Source organism: Thunnus albacares, chromosome 19, assembly GCF_914725855.1.
Source record: "Thunnus albacares chromosome 19, fThuAlb1.1, whole genome shotgun sequence".
NCBI classification, from domain to species: Eukaryota; Metazoa; Chordata; class Actinopteri; order Scombriformes; family Scombridae; genus Thunnus; species Thunnus albacares.
Genome location: NC_058124.1, coordinates 22,577,536 through 22,594,270, shown reverse-complemented (window position 1 = coordinate 22,594,270; position 16,735 = coordinate 22,577,536). Strand labels below are relative to the sequence as shown.

Below are 16,735 nucleotides of genomic sequence, written 5' to 3'. Positions count from 1 at the left end.
GTCATGACTTCGCCGTCCTAGGGAAGAAAAATTGGGTCGCCCTTGAGTTTTGAGTTTTGACGGTTAGCTCGTTGAAAATATTATTAAAATAATCCTAAATCCCATTTTTGACAGCTTTCACGTTTGTTTTCTCCTTTTGATTTGTATATCTTTCAAGTTAAAGATAGTCAGGAAGTAACGTATTTCCGCATATCCTTGTTAATGTGTTGTTATGGCAACGGATTTATCTGCTATGTGTTGTAGACTGAAGCACACAACAAACCAGCTGCTAAGAGTTCAATTTGATTAACTTGTCACGAGTTTTAAGGCAACCTTAAATTATACAGCTATCGTTGCATTCATGGCCCATTACAGAGTAAGTATTCGGTATAATATACTTATTTTACTATAGCTGTTAATCGTTTTCTGACGTGGAAAAGTTATGAAGCATGTGCTAACTAGCTAGTCAGTGAACGCATCACAAGCTGAGGTGCCTTTGTTTTCTTCTGTTTTGTTGTTTGTTTTATTAAAATGTCAGTTTATAAATCCACATAATTATTTTTGCAAGGTTAAAACCTTGTCAGACGCGTGCTGCTAACTTGTGTGTAAGTCATGTATTTGTCATGTTTCAGGCCTCGGAATCGAAGCGAGAGCAATTTAGAAGGTATCTTGAAAAGTCTGGAGTCCTTGACACCATAACAAGCGGTGGGTATCCAACAAGCAACTCATGGACCATATTTGTCATGTAAATTTGAACCAAAGAATTAGAGCTGTAATGATTAGTCAATTATTCAATCTACAGAATATTAATCAGCAACTATTTTGGTAATCAATTAATGGTTTTGAGTCATTTTTTAAGAAGAAATGTTCAAATTCTCTGGTTCCAACTTCTCAAATGTGAATATTTTCTGGTTTCTTTAGTCCTCTTTGACAGTAAACTGACTATCTTTGGGTTGTGGACTGTTGGTCGGGACACAAAAATATATTTTAAGATGCATCCTGGGCTTTGGAAAACAATAATCGACATTTTTCACCATTTTCTGACATTTTATAGACCCAATGACTAGGGCTGCAACTAACAGGTATTTTCGTTATTGATTAATCTGTTGTCTGTTGGTTGTTTGGTCAATAAAATATGAGAAAATTGTGAAAAATCAATGTTTCCCAAAGCCCAAGATGAACTCTTCAAATGAATTGTTTTGTCCACAACAGTCCACAACTCAAAGATATTCAGTTTATTTTTATAGAAGAATAAAGAAACCAGAAAATGTTCATATTTGAGAGGCTGGAACCAGAGAATTTGGACATGTTTTTCTTAAGAAATGACTCAAAATGATAAATCAAGTATCAAAATAGCTGGCAACTAATCAGTTCATTGACTAATTGTTGCAGCCCTGCAAGCAAGTAATCAATTGAGAAAATAATCAACAGATTAATCGATAATGAAAACAATCATTAGTTGCAGCCCTACAAACAATGTTGTTAAACTCATTCATTAACTTACTTTTCACTGATAACCCTGCTGTGCTGCTTCATTTATCCCTTTCATTTGTCTTTTACAGTTTTAGTGGCACTTTATGAGGAGACTGATAAGCCGAATAACGCACTGGAGTATCCTTTTCTTTTATATTCAGCTTTACCGAGACTTAAGTCGCTATAAATAGGTGCTGTTGTGCTTTAAGTTGTGTTTCCGATCCCCCAAAACAAAAGTCATGTTGTATTTTTTTATGAGCCAGCTGTTCTCTTATAACAGGAGAAATATCTCCTCTCTGGTTCATATTCTCTGGTGAAAATCACTAAAGCATGGAGGCCAATTACAGTGACACAAGACTGCCAGTAAAATATGTAGCTATTAAATTGGGTCTACAACCTACAGTACATGGTGTATCTGATAGGACTGACTGACAGAGTTGATCTCCAGCCAACAAAACGGTGTTTGTCAACCAAAATGTTGAGGTTGGTTTGTCCTCAAGATAACCAACAGAGACAGAAATAGCCATTACAATCACCTTTACCACATGCAGGTTAGCCTGCAAATACCTTTGTAAAGCTATGTGGTAAAACTTGGTAATGCTGTGCTACGTGTGTTTGAACAGGAAACTGTTATTTTTTTAAGGTAATATGCAGTTTTACAACTCTATACCTAGTAATATTTATACACAAGAGACTCTATTGCTTAGGTGGGAATAGAAGCAATGAAATTCCTGAAATTAAAAGTTTACAATGCTCTTACAAATTCTTTCCATAGCCATTGAGGCAAAACCATGCTGGGTGTTACACCACTGATAAGATTGCAGTATCTCCCCTTTGAAAGTATTTCTGGTATGTTTAAAATGTCTGCAAATTATCTGGGGGGATAAAAAATCCATTTAACTACTAAACTGAGCAAAGGTGTGAAATCTGAAACTCACTGACTCATAGCACTGTTGTGATATCGTAGTTTCAACAGGGCTTTAGATTATTGTATTCAGGTGTGTTGCTATCATCCTCAGCACCTTAATCCAACACTGGACTAATGTTAGTGTTGTTCACAGGGAGCTTGTTTATAAGCCAGAGTTGTTTTTTTGCTGCAGTGTCCATGAGCAACACTCTGAATCATCACTGTGCTTTTCATGAGTGTCCCCAGAGGGAAACGAGCCACTGTTGGTGGTTAGTGACGGTACCAAACATGACCCATCAGGCTTTGTTAAAACCAATGTTTGTTCCTGAGGGCTCACGTTGACCTTAACCACCTGCACAGTTTCATAAAGCTTCACCTCGGAGCAGCCGGTCCGGAGCCAGCGGACGCCGAGGCTCTTCGCATGGAGCTGTCTGATCTACAACAGAAGTGCAACCTGCTCATGGAGGAGAACAAAGAGCTGAGAAACAGGGTAAGATGATGGTGACATATTTGATTCTGAATTTATAAAAACATGTTGAACAGGCTGTGTTTCTCTAAACTATGACTTTAATTGAATCTTTCAGCTGATGCAGTATGAACCATCGTCTGAGGAGGGAGCAGCAGAGTAGAAGGGAGCAATTTGTCGTTGCTTTCAGAGAGAACATTATACACAAGCATTTTTTTGTAGAGTATGTAAATCTTTATTACATAATAATGGATGTACAGTGAGCACAAAATCACTGTTAATTTTTGTTATATAACAAGAAGCAGCTTTTGCTTTCTCATAAATAAAAATGTTTTTTCAGCATTCGGCATCAGTCATTCTTTTTTTGTCCTAAACTGACAATTGTTCCTGTTTCCAACCAAAACAGTCTGCTTACATACTCAACCACTCATTTGAAATAATTAATTAATTTTAAAAAAAGTTTTTTTGTTTTTTTAGAATGCTCCTAAACTTAAGACATTTTTACTGATATTAATTGCATGACTGAATATCAAGTAAAAAAATAATTTTCATACAAAAGCAATAAAATAGAGGTTGCTGCTCATATGCCTGATGGGAAATCTGACAAATCTAATTAAAGGTCGTCATACCAACACAAAGATGTTTTGCACTTATATTCCATAGTGGCAGACACCTTCAGAGCCGGATATTTCATGTAATGTTTCATGGATTCATTTTAAAATGTGACACTGATTCAAAAGTAAACATATGAGTATGAACGCACATCCAAACCAAAGAGAGCAGGTGCTGAGCTGAAAGTGAGCAAATCATGAAATAAACAAACAGCTCACACACTTCACAGCTCCAACGTCCACTTATTTATTGCACCAAAGTGACATTTCAAGCACCACTGCTCGTCATCAGACCACAGACTCCTTTTCTTTCCGGTTTCCTTTTGGTCTCTATGAAAATATTACACCTTTTATAGAACGAATAGTGACGCTACTTTAGTATTTTCTTGTAATTGATGACAGCCTAAAAGCCTGGTGATGGTTAGGGACGCTCTATTGAGTGTCTTCCTCCTAATACATTTTTTTGTACATATATTAATTAATTTTTTCTCGTGATATTCATTGAGTTTTACCTTATGCTATTAAATTCTGTACTTTATGAATGCAGAATTACGTTAATGCATATACTATATATGTATCTATTTATGGATATATATGTGTGTTTTGTCTATGCAATGTATGCTCTTCCTACGGCCCATTAGAGACTAGGTTCAAGTGATTATGTCATGTGACTGTATCGTATATAATTAAGATGGCGTCATGCATTAGTCTGATGAAGAGCGGTGGTGCCCGTACGTCACTTTGGTGCTGATTCAAAAGTATCCCGTTGTGTAACAGCAACAGCCGCCTAAAACATCATTATAGATTTTCAGCTTTCCATTCCTTTTTAATCATTCAAGCAGAGCTGTTGTGTACAGCCAAATCATTATTGGTCCATTTGGATGCCTGTAATAGACCCAGAAAACAGTGCGTTGTTTTCTGACCACCTGATTTTAGAAAAGAAAAAACAAAGCTCTTTGGTGTATTATAATCTCCTTCGCAATGGCTTTTTGTGCTTGTTTTAATGTCTTTTAAAGAACTGTAAATGTGTGAAAAGTGCAGTAATACAGTGTTAATGTAGCTTGAACTGAAACACGGCTTTCTGAGGGTTTCTGTTGCGATGTTGGGAAGTTGAGTCTATGGTTTATATCTGCAGATCGGTTGGGGCTCGTCTACTGCTGCCACTGCTCGCCGCTGACACTCGGCGGTTTGGAGGGGAGGCCGTGGGGCTGTTACTCTCACGGCTATGTCGAGATACAGAGCTCAGCTCCCCCACAGAGTCCGGGCTCTGGGACCTGCTCGGTCTCTTAATGTCTGATTTGGAGAGCATTCTCGTTCTGGGGCCGATGCAGCTGCTACGTAACTTCATGCTGTTGTTCCCCTGGTAGGAATCTCCACTGTCTGATCCGTTCCCTTCGACCACTGTGGAGCAGTTCCACGGTGGACTGACCCTCCGTGACTTCCTCACAATGCCGGACAGCGTAGTGCAGGACGGGGTGTCTGCTACAGGCAGGGTGGGATACTCGGACCTTGCACACACCAGGTCCTCATGATGGGGCGACGCCGGTTCCTCTGGCTCGTCCTGTTTGTCAGAAGGAGGAGATCGGGTCTCGCTGCTCGTGTTGTTGGAGTTGCTGTTTTGCTCTGTGGGGCTCGGCATGCCCTCCTTGATGTCCTTGTGGCTTTCTGGCTTTGCACCAGGGTCTCCTTGTATTGGGACAAAGGCGGAGGAAGCATTGAGAAGAGGGTAATTGGGTCCATTGCCCTGCTTCTCCAACAGTAGTGTGTATCCACTTGGTGCTGTCGGAATAGTACTCTTGCGAGGCACAGATGTGCCCATGCAGACCTGATGCACAACTGAGTTCTTCTTCGACTTGTTGACATAATAATCATCAAGGTCATCTTTGAGATGTGGGTAGTAGTCCAGGATGCCCTTCTTAAGCTTCTTGTAACTCAGGTGCATGATCTCGAGAAGGCTGAGAAACAGGGAGATCGAGGCAATCGCCTGCATGAACATCATGAAAACAGTTTTCTCTGTGGGCCTGGAGACAAAACAGTCCACAACATTTGGGCACGGCTCCCGTTCACACTTGTAAAGAGGGCTCAGGCGGTGGCCGTAGAGGACGAACTGGCCCGTCATGAAGCTGACCTCGACTACTGAGCGAGTAACAATGTGGGCCACATAAGTACACAACAGAGAACCCCTCAGTGGTGCCTTGTTGAGCTTCCCCTGCTCCAGCTGTCTGACCTCCTTCTCAATCCTCCTCCGCACCTCCACCAGCTCGGCGTCCACGGCCTCCAGTTCCCGACGAAGAGCCACCTTCTTGCAGTGGCGCTCCTTCTCCAGCATTCGCAGCTGGTAGATGGCGTGACCCATGTAGACCAGGGAGGGCGAGGACACAAAAATCACCTGGAGCACCCAGTAGCGGATGAGGGAGATGGGGAAGGCTTGGTCGTAGCAGACGTTGCGGCAACCGGGCTGCTCGGTGTTGCAGACGAAGTCTGACTGCTCATCGTTCCACACGTCCTCCGCAGCGACGCCCAGCACCAACATCCGGAATATGAACAGGATGGTCAGCCAGATCTTACCGACTATGGTGGAGTGGATATGCACCTCCTCCAAGATCCCACCAAGGAAGTTCCAGTCTCCCATTTTTTACATTACAAGAACTATAAGCAGGACAAAAAGAAGTTAAAAGTTTAACTGATTTGTTATCAAGTGCGTAGCAAGTTGATGACCAGCCTACATTATTTTCTCATCGTATTTTGCTGTGTCCAATGAGCAGAGAAAATAGTCGAGGTCAGCAGGTGATAATGAAACAAGGGTTTTATAAACATTAAACCCAAATTCTAACCCAGCTGCAAAAAACTAAAAATGTAAAGTACTTGTTATCTTTGATATTTGCATTAGCTACAACAGTACGTTGTTTTTATTACCTGTTATGTATAGAATATATTCAATTTAATTCAAATTTGCTGTATTGACATAATCGTCACAACAACAATATTGCCAAAGCATCAAAGAGTCAATGAAACAAAATAACATTTAACATAAAATGAAGATTGACATATATTAATTATATATATCTATGTATATGTATATATACAGTATATCCTATGCATGTATTTGTGTGTGTGTGTGTGTATTGAGGTCACTCACTGTTCATCAGGTTGTGACATATGTTAATACATATGAGACAGAAAGATAAACCCTGTCTCCTTCTCCTGAGTATATTTTTAATTTTGAAAGGTCACTAAGCTCTTTGAAGTCTGAAACTACAGGGTTGAACTGAAAAGTAACTGTTCCTCATTTCATTTCTTTTACTGTAATCTGCAGTACTTCCCTTTTCAAGGTTCTGCTTCAAAGGTAACCAGTAATCACAAGACACCAGTAATCATTTAAATAGTCAAATGGGGAACAATAATTTAAATCTATTGTACAAGGAGTTTTTACCCACAACAGAGGAGAGAATAAAATGATCCCATTGAAAGTTAATTTAATGATATTCTTTTACTACTCCTGCAAAACTACATGACGTCCCCAGAAAGCTCAAATCTTTAGTTAGAAATTATTTAACTTACCTTTCATCTTGGATATGAAATATAACAATAAAGGCCTTTTGCTGCTAATAATGCTGCTGATCAACACAATCCTACAGGTACATGATTTGTCCTCTTTATCCCCTTGTAGAAAAATGTGGCAGATTGCAGATTTCAGGCTCCACTGTTGGTGAAAACTGGACACAAATGAATGACCCCTGCCGCCTCTACTTGTTCACAACTTATAGCCTGTGAATTAATCAATACCGCTGCAATGCTCTGTTGCCATTTACCTCGCAGCAGTGTCAATGGACGGGCTGCATGTCATCAAGGGTGAAATGTGCTGCAAAATATCCAATTGTTCTTCGCCTATTTGCGGTTGAACCCGACGGACCCTGAACTCGTTTGATCCTTCGCGCAGCAGGACAGAACTGGTGCACTGGGTTGGTTTCTGATCCGCCTCAATCTAATCAATCCAATAAACTGCTTCTGAGGTGGATTAATAACTTGGTTTGTTTTAATGTCATTGACACAGACATACATCTAAGTTGTAGAGGGAAATATTTCAGACACAACAACCTACTGAGCAGTGTAATCTGAATCTTCCTTGGTCTGTTATTACCAGTGTTGGATGGTGTTTCAGCTCATGGTCGACATAAATTAATTGGTAACTATCGTTAAATAGTTTTTTCTAGCAAAAAAGTGAAACTTTATTGGTTCCAGTGTCTCAGTTCAGAGGATTTGCTGCTTTAAACTGAATATTTTTGAATTTTAGACAGTTTATCGGACAAATAAAGCGTTTTAAAGACGTCACCTTGGACTTTAGGAAATTTTGACAAGCATTATTCACCATTTTCTGACAATTTATTGGACAAAAGATCAATCGATTAATCAAGAAACTAACCGGCAGATTAATTGATAATAAAAATAATCCTTAGTTGCAGTTTGTCTACATGGCTACATCCTCAAGAGTTCAGTCATAATTTAAACCTGCAATTATGACACAAAACAGAGATTATAACCAGTTCTGGAAAACAAGAGGACATCCCATTTTAATTTCCTTCCTCGTTACAGAATATATCTTTTATATTCTAAGTATATCTACAGTGGAAGCAGCTTCTGTCATCAACTGAACTGAAATGTGACTCAGGTGTATTTCAGGACTTGACTTTAACCAGAGCCTAACTTCATCTTCATCAGGCCCTTCACCACGACTGTGAACATGTTAAATCAATTTATCGTTCTGGAAAAACAGATTGTCTCCTTGTGCACCACAAACTGGTTTGTTACTATGTACAAGGTATTATTTACACAAAATCTGAAAAAAATCAACCAACTATTAATTTTGTTGCTGATTAATCTATTATTTCATTAAAAAATTGATGGTTGTGCTCTACAAAACGTCAGCAAAGAGGGACAAATTGATGTCCTCAAATAAGCTTGTTTAGTCAAACCAGCAGCCTCAAACCCAAAGATATTCAGTTTACTGTCATAGAATTAAGAGATTCAGTAATTATTCACAAATGGAACTATTGATATTTTGGTACTTCTGTGTAAAAAACGGCTGAAATTAAGTGATTAGTCAAGCCATTAATCAATTAATCGAGTGTGTCAACTCTAATCCCACTGTAAATTAGCTCATAAAGAAAGAACAGCAGGGAGACCAAGACAGGTTTAACAACTCTGACAGTGAATATGAACATGATCAGCTGGTACAGATTGTCCCGACACCTTTGTTTCTTTAGAGAGTGGCCGTCTGCATCAGATACACTTTTCAGTACGGAGATAGTAGATATCACATATGTAAAAACAGTCTTTGGTGCACAGCTGGATAAAACTATCCCTGATTAGACCTTTTTCCAGTCAGTGATTTTTTTAATTTACCCTGCGCTTTAGCTTCTACCACATTTGATAAAGTAGCTCACATCAAGCCTCCATACTAACACTGTACTTTTGTTTTGATCAATGTTCAGTACAGTGATCAATGGGGCATGTCCGATTTCATACATGGTTGCTTCTTCACTGTGAATCTAATTTAAGTTGTTCCTTCCAGCTACTGTTCCATTAAAAGGAAATCAATGGACTTGGCTGGATTGACAAACTGTACTGGTCTGTTTTCCATGCAGATGAGCTCCAGTGCTGCAGACTGGAAATCAACTTTAACTCATAATAATGAAACGATTCTACAATCCAGGTGTCTGAGGAAAGAGGATCGTTTCCCTCCATCTTGTTTCCTTACAAATCCTTTTTTCCACAAGTTTTTCTTTGTCTTGATATAAAATCTGCCTCTATAGGGAAGCATTTAATGTGTAAATCCCTTAGTATGAATGATAATGGCCTATATTAATAAACTTCAGTTGTATCTATAAGCAGAGTTTACAAACTGAAGCCACACATAGTTTCCTTATACTGAATGTTATCCGTTTATTACTCAAAATAACACTTTACTAAAGATAGAAGATTAGGAGGATAAAACATGCAGTGACAAGATTCATTCTGAAAAAAACAAAACAAACATTAACTCAGTCGTTTAAACACCAAAGACACACTTTTGTTCCTCCTTTCAGAACCGATATTTGGAGAAATGTTCCAATATGAAATACCTTTTGAAAAGGTCTACTCTTACAGAAAACACAACTAAATCAAAACAAAATGTACATTTCAAACTGTTTGTGGTTGAAGTCACATTTTTAACACTTTAAAAGGGACATACTGCAGCAGCATTTCTGTGTATTTTAGCCGCCATACTCATGTACTTGACAGAACTGCCGACCATTTTCCAACACAGATTGTATTCTTTACACTTTTTTTAAAAAAAACGTTTCTCCTTCCCGGCGGCCGCTAGTTCTCAGCTTCAAAACATGAAAATCAACTTCTGGAGATCTGAAACTTGTTTGAAATGTAATTCATCACAGTGAATGTTGTGTCTGACTTCAGTTTTTTCAGCCGTATTTTTGTTGCAAGGAAATGAAGTGCACTTTACAACTCAGTCTGTGTTTACAGTTGAATGATCATGCTTGGATTATTTAACTTTGACAATAAAAAAAACTGTTGATTATCTCAGTATTGTTCAATGTGGCAGATTACATGTCTCAAGCAAGTTTTTGAAAATTATTTTCTTAATGTTATAATAATGTGGTACATGGATACATGCGGCTGACAGAAGAAGAAAAACAAGACAAATCTGCAGTACAGTTTTGGAAAATGGTCAGCAGTAAAGTAAAAAGTATGTAATTTGTTGTAAATTCAATAAAACAAACAGAAATGCTGGTATAACTCGTCAACAAACTGGATTTTCCTTAAAATACTGAATGTTCTTCTTTTTTTCTTTTTTTTTTTAGCAAAAATGGGTACATAGGGTTTAGAAAACAAAATTATCAGTTGACTGTATATAAAAAAGACAATAGATTATTCTTGGCCAACTACCACTGAACACAAACTGCTGACTGTTTCATATTCCTATCAGGAAATATTACCAAAGACGAGTTTACAAAAACCAAGAAAAGGACCAGCATTGTCTTTAAAATGGAGCTGCATAACAAGCATTCTACAAATGGTTCAGTGGAAGTTACATTCATGTCAAAACAAACTTTTCTTGACAAATGACCAACTCTGGTCCAACTGACTGAATGAGGGTTACAGGAAGGAGGAGACGCTTTCTAGCGTCCTCCTGACTTGCGTCCTGCCCAGGATCGGGACCGAGAACGTGAACGAGAGCGCGACCTTGATACAGACCGGGACCTGGAGCGGGATGGGGAGCGCGTCCGTCGCACTTCCTCCTCGGTGTAATGAGAGGTCGATGCCGGGTTGACGTTCTCTCGTGGAGATGCGGATCTGGAGCGCGATCGAGATCTCCCTCTGGACTCTCTCCGAGGCCTCTGCCTGTATCTGACGACAGAGAATGAAACCTGTAACATCATTTAACTCCAATTATCTAATCTTCTGGCCAATCAACTGTCTTACGTGTCAAATTGTAAGACAACTGAGTTTTTCCTATAATTTGACCAAAGTCACACATGACCACGACCTTCACAGAAACACTAACAGACGACAACCACACGTACCGATCATCCTCGCGGCTCCTGCTTCTTCCTCTTCCACACACTCGTCCACGAGACCTAAGGGACGAAATGAAATTAAAGCAGCTTTCAAGTGCGACAAAGTACAATAATTTGAAATACGTCTTCAGTGACAAGTTACTGAGAGGGGAAAAACTCACTCTCGAGGACTCTCAGATCGTCTGCGACGGCGATCGTAAGAGGGGCTGCGTGATCTGTATCTGTCGTAGCTGCGGCTGCGTGAACGTCTGCGCCGGCTGTCTCGATCATAGTCATCGTATCGAGAGGATCTGCCTGGTGATCGCCTTTCTTTTGATTTCATCTGATTTGGTGCTGTTGTAAAAAAAACAGTAATGAGAAAGGACCAAAGGGAAGGTCTGAATACACAACACATATTATTGGTATTAATGTGATGTAAAAATTGAAAACATACTCTTTCTATCGCCCTGGGCAAACTGGATCTCAATCTGCCGGCCGCACACCCACTTCCTGTCCAGGCTGTGAAGAGCATCTTCTGCATCGCGCACGTCTTCAAATATGCTGAGTGGTTAAGGGTTTTGTTTGCTCTCGTTTTCGGCAAATTCAAAATACATGTTTTTCTCTCAAACAAGTGAAGGAAGCGAGCAGAAGGAACAACAATTTTTCCCTCAAATTAAAACAATCAATTCCACTTTACTTTTGTGAATTTCACTTTTTCCTTCCATCCCTCACAAGAGGTTTTTGCAATTAACATTTCTATTGTTTGCACCCTCTTCTTTAGCCCCATTTTACATTTAGGGCAGAAGGGATGGAGATCATTCATTAACGTCAACATCATTAACATTTTAAAAAGACTAGAAATTATATATTACTTGATACTGTAAGGAAAACAAAACAAAAAAAAACATGCTCAGTTGATTTTTGTAGAGATAAAAGATGAAGCAAGCTTTTCAAACACATTAAATAATCGTCTGAGGGATCAGGACTATAAATATATAAACAGATCAAATACATTGATAGTTGATTAAAAGGCTTCGATTAAAATTAAAATGTCATTGATATCACAGGGAAAGCTGATTTTGTCGTCATGTCAAATTTGTGGATTTGTCTTGGGAGGATACAAAATAATTCAGACTTGTTACCTTGCCCATGCTTGACTTTGAACTTCATCTTGATCTTTACACTCTTTAATTGACTCCCAGAGAGACTTGGATTTCCTGCTTGCCTTTTTCCTCTTTAAACCTCTTTTTCCTTTTTCCCCATTCTTTGTCGCCATATCCAAGCTTTGTCTCCGTTCCCTTTTCCTCTTCATGCTTTACTTTCTTTTTTCAACCTTTTCCCCTCCCTCTGTTCCTGAAGGTCTGTGTGACTTGTCTTTACAGCTACTCTACACGGGTCTTTGTTACTCTTTGTGGCCGGTTCCACAACTGGATGCTTTTACATTTTCTGAAGCAATAACAGAGAAATATGTATTAGATATTCAATCAAATTATGTGCAAAGAAAAAAACAAAACAAAAAAAAACAAACATCAGAACTGCAAATCTTCTCTGCTGAAAGGAAATTAAAATTTGTTGTTAGCATGAGCATAAAAACAGTTAAAACTCATTGGGAAAGGATATTGAATGTATGCAAATCCTCTTGGTTGACGTGTATAGAAGTCAAGTGGGATGTAGACATCTACTACCGGCCCATAGCGGCCAAACTCACGCCGCAAATCCTCAGGCCTGAACACCGTAAATACAAGTATGACTTAACTGACCATAATGGGCAAAACCTGCGTACATCATTAACCAGTTAACAACAGCTGGGAGAGCAACTGGTGAGTGACCGTTTTCTCTTTGTCTGGATCCACCTGTTCACATAGTCTTAGTGTAATCTGATGAGTTTTAGAGCCATCACCTGTTGCTCAACCCAGACACAAAGAAGAAGCTCAAGGATCAAGTTCTTAATTCAAGCATTTTGGGTTCAATGTCCCTTTATGAGATGCACACTTTCTGTTCTAGCATGCATTTCGATGTAAAACCCACTAACAAGTCTAAAAGTGAAGCAGATACAGGTTTGTTGCTCCATTCAGGTTAGATTAATGCCAGATGGAAAGGCACAACCTTGTAGCAAAGACAGAAAAACTAATTCAACGTAGGGCTGCAACTAAAGATTATTTTCTTTATTGATTAATCTGCTGATTGATGTTATAAATTGTGAAAAAATGGCATTTACAATTCATCAGAGGCTACATTTACACTGCCTGCTACAACTGACCCAATTCCGATGTTTTGCTCACAGATCGGATATGTATTATGAACGTGTAAACAGGAAAAAAGCACATGGAATCGGATATTCTCAGATCTGTTTCCTCAATTATATGTGGAAATAAATCTGATAGTAATCGGATATCTGCCAAAGCGACTGTTATCTAAACAGACAGATCGGATAGTCCTTGTCATTGCGATTCACATGTCATTGAAAATGCGACCATCTTATACTTTTTCACAACTACTGGCCGCTGAAAAACACAAAAAAAACAAATTGTTTACTTCTGTTAAGGTGACCGAACCCTCATTTACACATGCAGGTTGTTTCGAGTGTTAAGCAAGTGTAAATACAGATATCGGATATCGGTCACTTGTAAAAGTAGACGTAAACAGGCGGTCAGAAAAATTGGAACTGGGCATCAAGACATGTAATGTAAATGCAGCCTTAGTTGTCTTTGATTTGCTTGTTTTGTCTGACTGACAGCCCAAAACCTGAAGATATTCAGAATAGGTTGTGCATTTTTGCTTTAAAAATGACTGAATAAATCAATCGATTATCAAAATAGTTAAAATAGTTGCAGATTAATCTTCTGTCAATCGATTAATCGTTGCAGTTCTACTTGAATGAACGGGTCAATATTGCACCAAGATGAAAAACAACAGAAGTGTAAATCTATGGATTCAGATTAACACAAACATGGTTTCAAACATCCATATAACACTGTTAATCAACACCAGGCAGTAATTCATCACATATAATATGGGATTATGTCAGTGGATTAGTAGTAAATGAAGGAGAGGAAAAACAATTTAAAATGTCTGAACTGTAAAGTTTGCACTGCATTGCTTACAATGAAACTAATCCAAAAGGTCTTCTGATGAGATTATTCATTTAGGTCGTCCAGTGGTTTATATTATTGATTACAGATTAGAGTTTATGTTAATATTCAATATCTGCCTACATTTCAGGGTAATCTGACCCAACTGTAGTGTTGCAGCATACAAGAAAATAAATGTTATTAGTTTCGGGTATTTTACAAGCTAGTAGATTTTATTAAGGTCAACCCTCCGCTGATATAAATTAGGATAAATTAAACCATAACCCAACCACATTTGATTTTAAGGTGTAATGTTAATTAGCGTTCAAAAACATTCAGTTTAGCTACTTCATTTAGCAAAGACCTAATTCTATGAGCATTTGATGCAATTTATGTCAATATTTAGAAGGTAAGTAAATAATTAAAAGGTGATTTCTCAAAAGCCTGTCGATGCATTGATTTACACCCACCACACATTAAAGGACCAGTATGTAGGATTTAGTGGCATCTAGCAGTGAGGTTGCAGATTGCAACAAACTGAGTAACACTTCCCTTCCAAGCGTGTGGGAGAACTTACGTTGGCTGCGAAAAACACAAAAGGCCCTCTCTAGAGCTAGTGTTTGGTTTGTCCGTTCTGGGCTACTGTAGAAACATGGCAGTACCATTAATTCCTAAGAAAGTTGCTCAGTGGTGCACAAAGCCAAAAAAGCCACTGTAAAGATATTAGCCAGATGAAAACATAGTGAACATGCTCTATGGGCCACATGAGCCCATAGAGCATGCTCACTAGAGACTTTCACTGGCTGAGACAGCTAACTTCCGGTTCAGCTCTCCAGCTAACTTGAATGAGGATAAAACAATTCAATCGTGTGGCTCTTCTAGACCTTCCAAATGTTATCAGACCGAACGAGTCACATTCTGATAGTGAGAGGAGTCATTTTGGGCTTGTGAGGGTCAAAAAAACGTGTCCACCATTTTACAGATGCTCCTTTTCCAATGATTGTGTGCAGGAAAAATGCTTTTTGGGCCCTTTTTGGGCCCCTTTTGGACCCGGAAGACATAATTCTATGGTTTGGCAACTATGTTAACTTGGCTTCAAAGCCCAGCGCTGTTCCTGTGGGCTTGGACTTGCTCCCTCTGTAGATATAAAGGGCTCTTTCTAAAGTAACAAAAACACAATGATGCTTATTTTCAAAGGACTATACACAAATTAAAACATAGTTACAGGGCACAAAATTACTACCAGCCACATGCTGGTAAAATATGCAAGTAGCTGGTGGATTTGCTTCACTCACCAGCCAAAAAAACAACAGTTATCTACTGAGTGGCTGGTAAGATTTGAACAATCACTAGTCATTTGGTCGGTGGACCAAAAAGTTAATTTTGCACCCTGCACACTAATGAATATTATACTCTATTTCTGCCAAGTCAGTTCCGCTTGATGCCACTAAAATTTACACACTGCACCTTTAACATCTTACTTTAATAATACTTGTATCTAACTGACGCTATTAATTCAAACAAAAACGGTTACGTATAGTATGGCTGCAAAACAACCGTTAACACTAGTTAAAATGAATAACGGTTACCTGAAATAATGGTTATTACGGTGAATAAACTAACATTAGAATTGTTTGGATAAGACGTTCAACAAAAAAATGCAATTTGTTTATTTTCCATAATTAAGAAGACTTCTGCTTGTAAATCACCAAAATATTCTCTGAAACATTGTTTTGAGTAAGCGTTAGCTTGCTAGGTTAGCTTATTTATAAACACGAAAACGTGCAGTCAACGTGCAACAGAAACAAAGAGACGTTACCAAGACAAAAACGTCATAAATTAACTGAAAAACATTCATATAACCAGCGTTTTATTTTGACTATCAGTGAATTGAGAGGTTGCTGATAAATATTTCTGACATTATGCGTCTCGGTTCGTTGGGTTCAACATTAACGTAACTTGAGGCTCCTCCGAGGAGGCTACAGCTTAGCTGCTAGGCTAACTCAGCTAGCTACCGTTAATGAGTTATTCAGTGCATGATCTGTGGTGCGAACCACGGCTTAACGTGAACTCACCTGGACTCATCGGAGATGTTTCGGACAAACAAAGACGTGTTTGGAGGCCTCATGTATCTGGCCATAAAGTTACACTCACTCTGCAGAAGAATTTGGGGGGACAGAAAAATCTGCAGCGAAAATATGTGCGGCGCATGCGCACTCCCTCGGCGCCTTCTGGCTCTTCCTCTGAAGAAAAAAAAACAACTCGGCAAAGAAACGTCACAGCGCCCCCTGCTGTTAAAACTGCACCCTTCATCTGCACTATGACACTAACAGTGGTGGAAGAAGTACTCAGATTCTTTAATTAAGTAAAAGTTCCAATATAGCAATGTAAAAATACTCCATTACAAGTAAAAGTCCTGCATGGAAAATCCTACTAAAGTAAAAGCACATATTATTGTGAGCTTGATGTAGTTAAAGTATCTCAGTAAAAGTAGTGGTTTGGTCCCTCTGACTGATATATTATTATATATGACATCATTCGATTATTAATACTGAAGCATCAGTGTGTATTCAGCATGTTACTGTTGTAGCTGCTGGAGGTGGAGCTAGTTTGAACTACTTTTATACAGTTAGCTAGTTTAGTCCAGTGGTTCCCAACCTAGGAGTCAGGCC

At 38.8% G+C, this 16,735-nt stretch overlaps 3 protein-coding genes across 5 annotated transcripts; 1 reads left to right on the top strand and 2 right to left on the bottom strand.

Annotated features, from left to right (window-relative positions):
- The first annotated feature begins 88 nt into the window (after positions 1-88).
- On the top strand, positions 89-3,016 carry LOC122969540 (MYC binding protein). Its single transcript, XM_044335295.1, has 5 exons — positions 89-355; positions 612-684; positions 1,542-1,590; positions 2,720-2,849; positions 2,944-3,016. Exons 1-5 carry the CDS (start codon positions 341-343, stop codon positions 2,986-2,988), a joined length of 312 nt encoding a protein of 103 aa, XP_044191230.1. The 5' UTR covers positions 89-340; the 3' UTR covers positions 2,989-3,016.
- A 99-nt stretch (positions 3,017-3,115) lies between these two features.
- LOC122969526 (gap junction alpha-9 protein-like) lies at positions 3,116-6,349 on the bottom strand. Its single transcript, XM_044335266.1, has one exon. The coding sequence runs from the start codon at positions 6,066-6,068 to the stop codon at positions 4,560-4,562; it is 1,509 nt and encodes a 502-aa protein (XP_044191201.1). The 5' UTR covers positions 6,069-6,349; the 3' UTR covers positions 3,116-4,559.
- Positions 6,350-9,354: 3,005 nt separating this feature from the next.
- Positions 9,355-16,309, bottom strand: LOC122969535 (serine/arginine-rich splicing factor 10-like). 3 transcript variants are annotated; one of them, XM_044335288.1, is made up of 6 exons: positions 16,139-16,309; positions 12,613-12,717; positions 11,447-11,550; positions 11,175-11,346; positions 11,020-11,073; positions 9,355-10,843 (listed from the first exon to the last, which is right to left on the bottom strand). In XM_044335288.1, the coding sequence occupies exons 1-6, from the start codon at positions 16,201-16,203 to the stop codon at positions 10,615-10,617; spliced, it is 729 nt and encodes a 242-aa protein (XP_044191223.1). In that variant the 5' UTR covers positions 16,204-16,309; the 3' UTR covers positions 9,355-10,614. The 3 variants fall into 3 exon arrangements, with proteins under 3 accessions (XP_044191223.1, XP_044191222.1, XP_044191224.1); XM_044335287.1 differs by lacking the exon at positions 12,613-12,717 and adding an exon at positions 12,135-12,438 and having other exon boundaries at positions 11,447-11,553; XM_044335289.1 differs by lacking the exon at positions 12,613-12,717 and adding an exon at positions 12,135-12,438 and having other exon boundaries at positions 9,355-10,837; positions 11,447-11,553.
- Between the last annotated feature and the right edge of the window lie 426 nt (positions 16,310-16,735).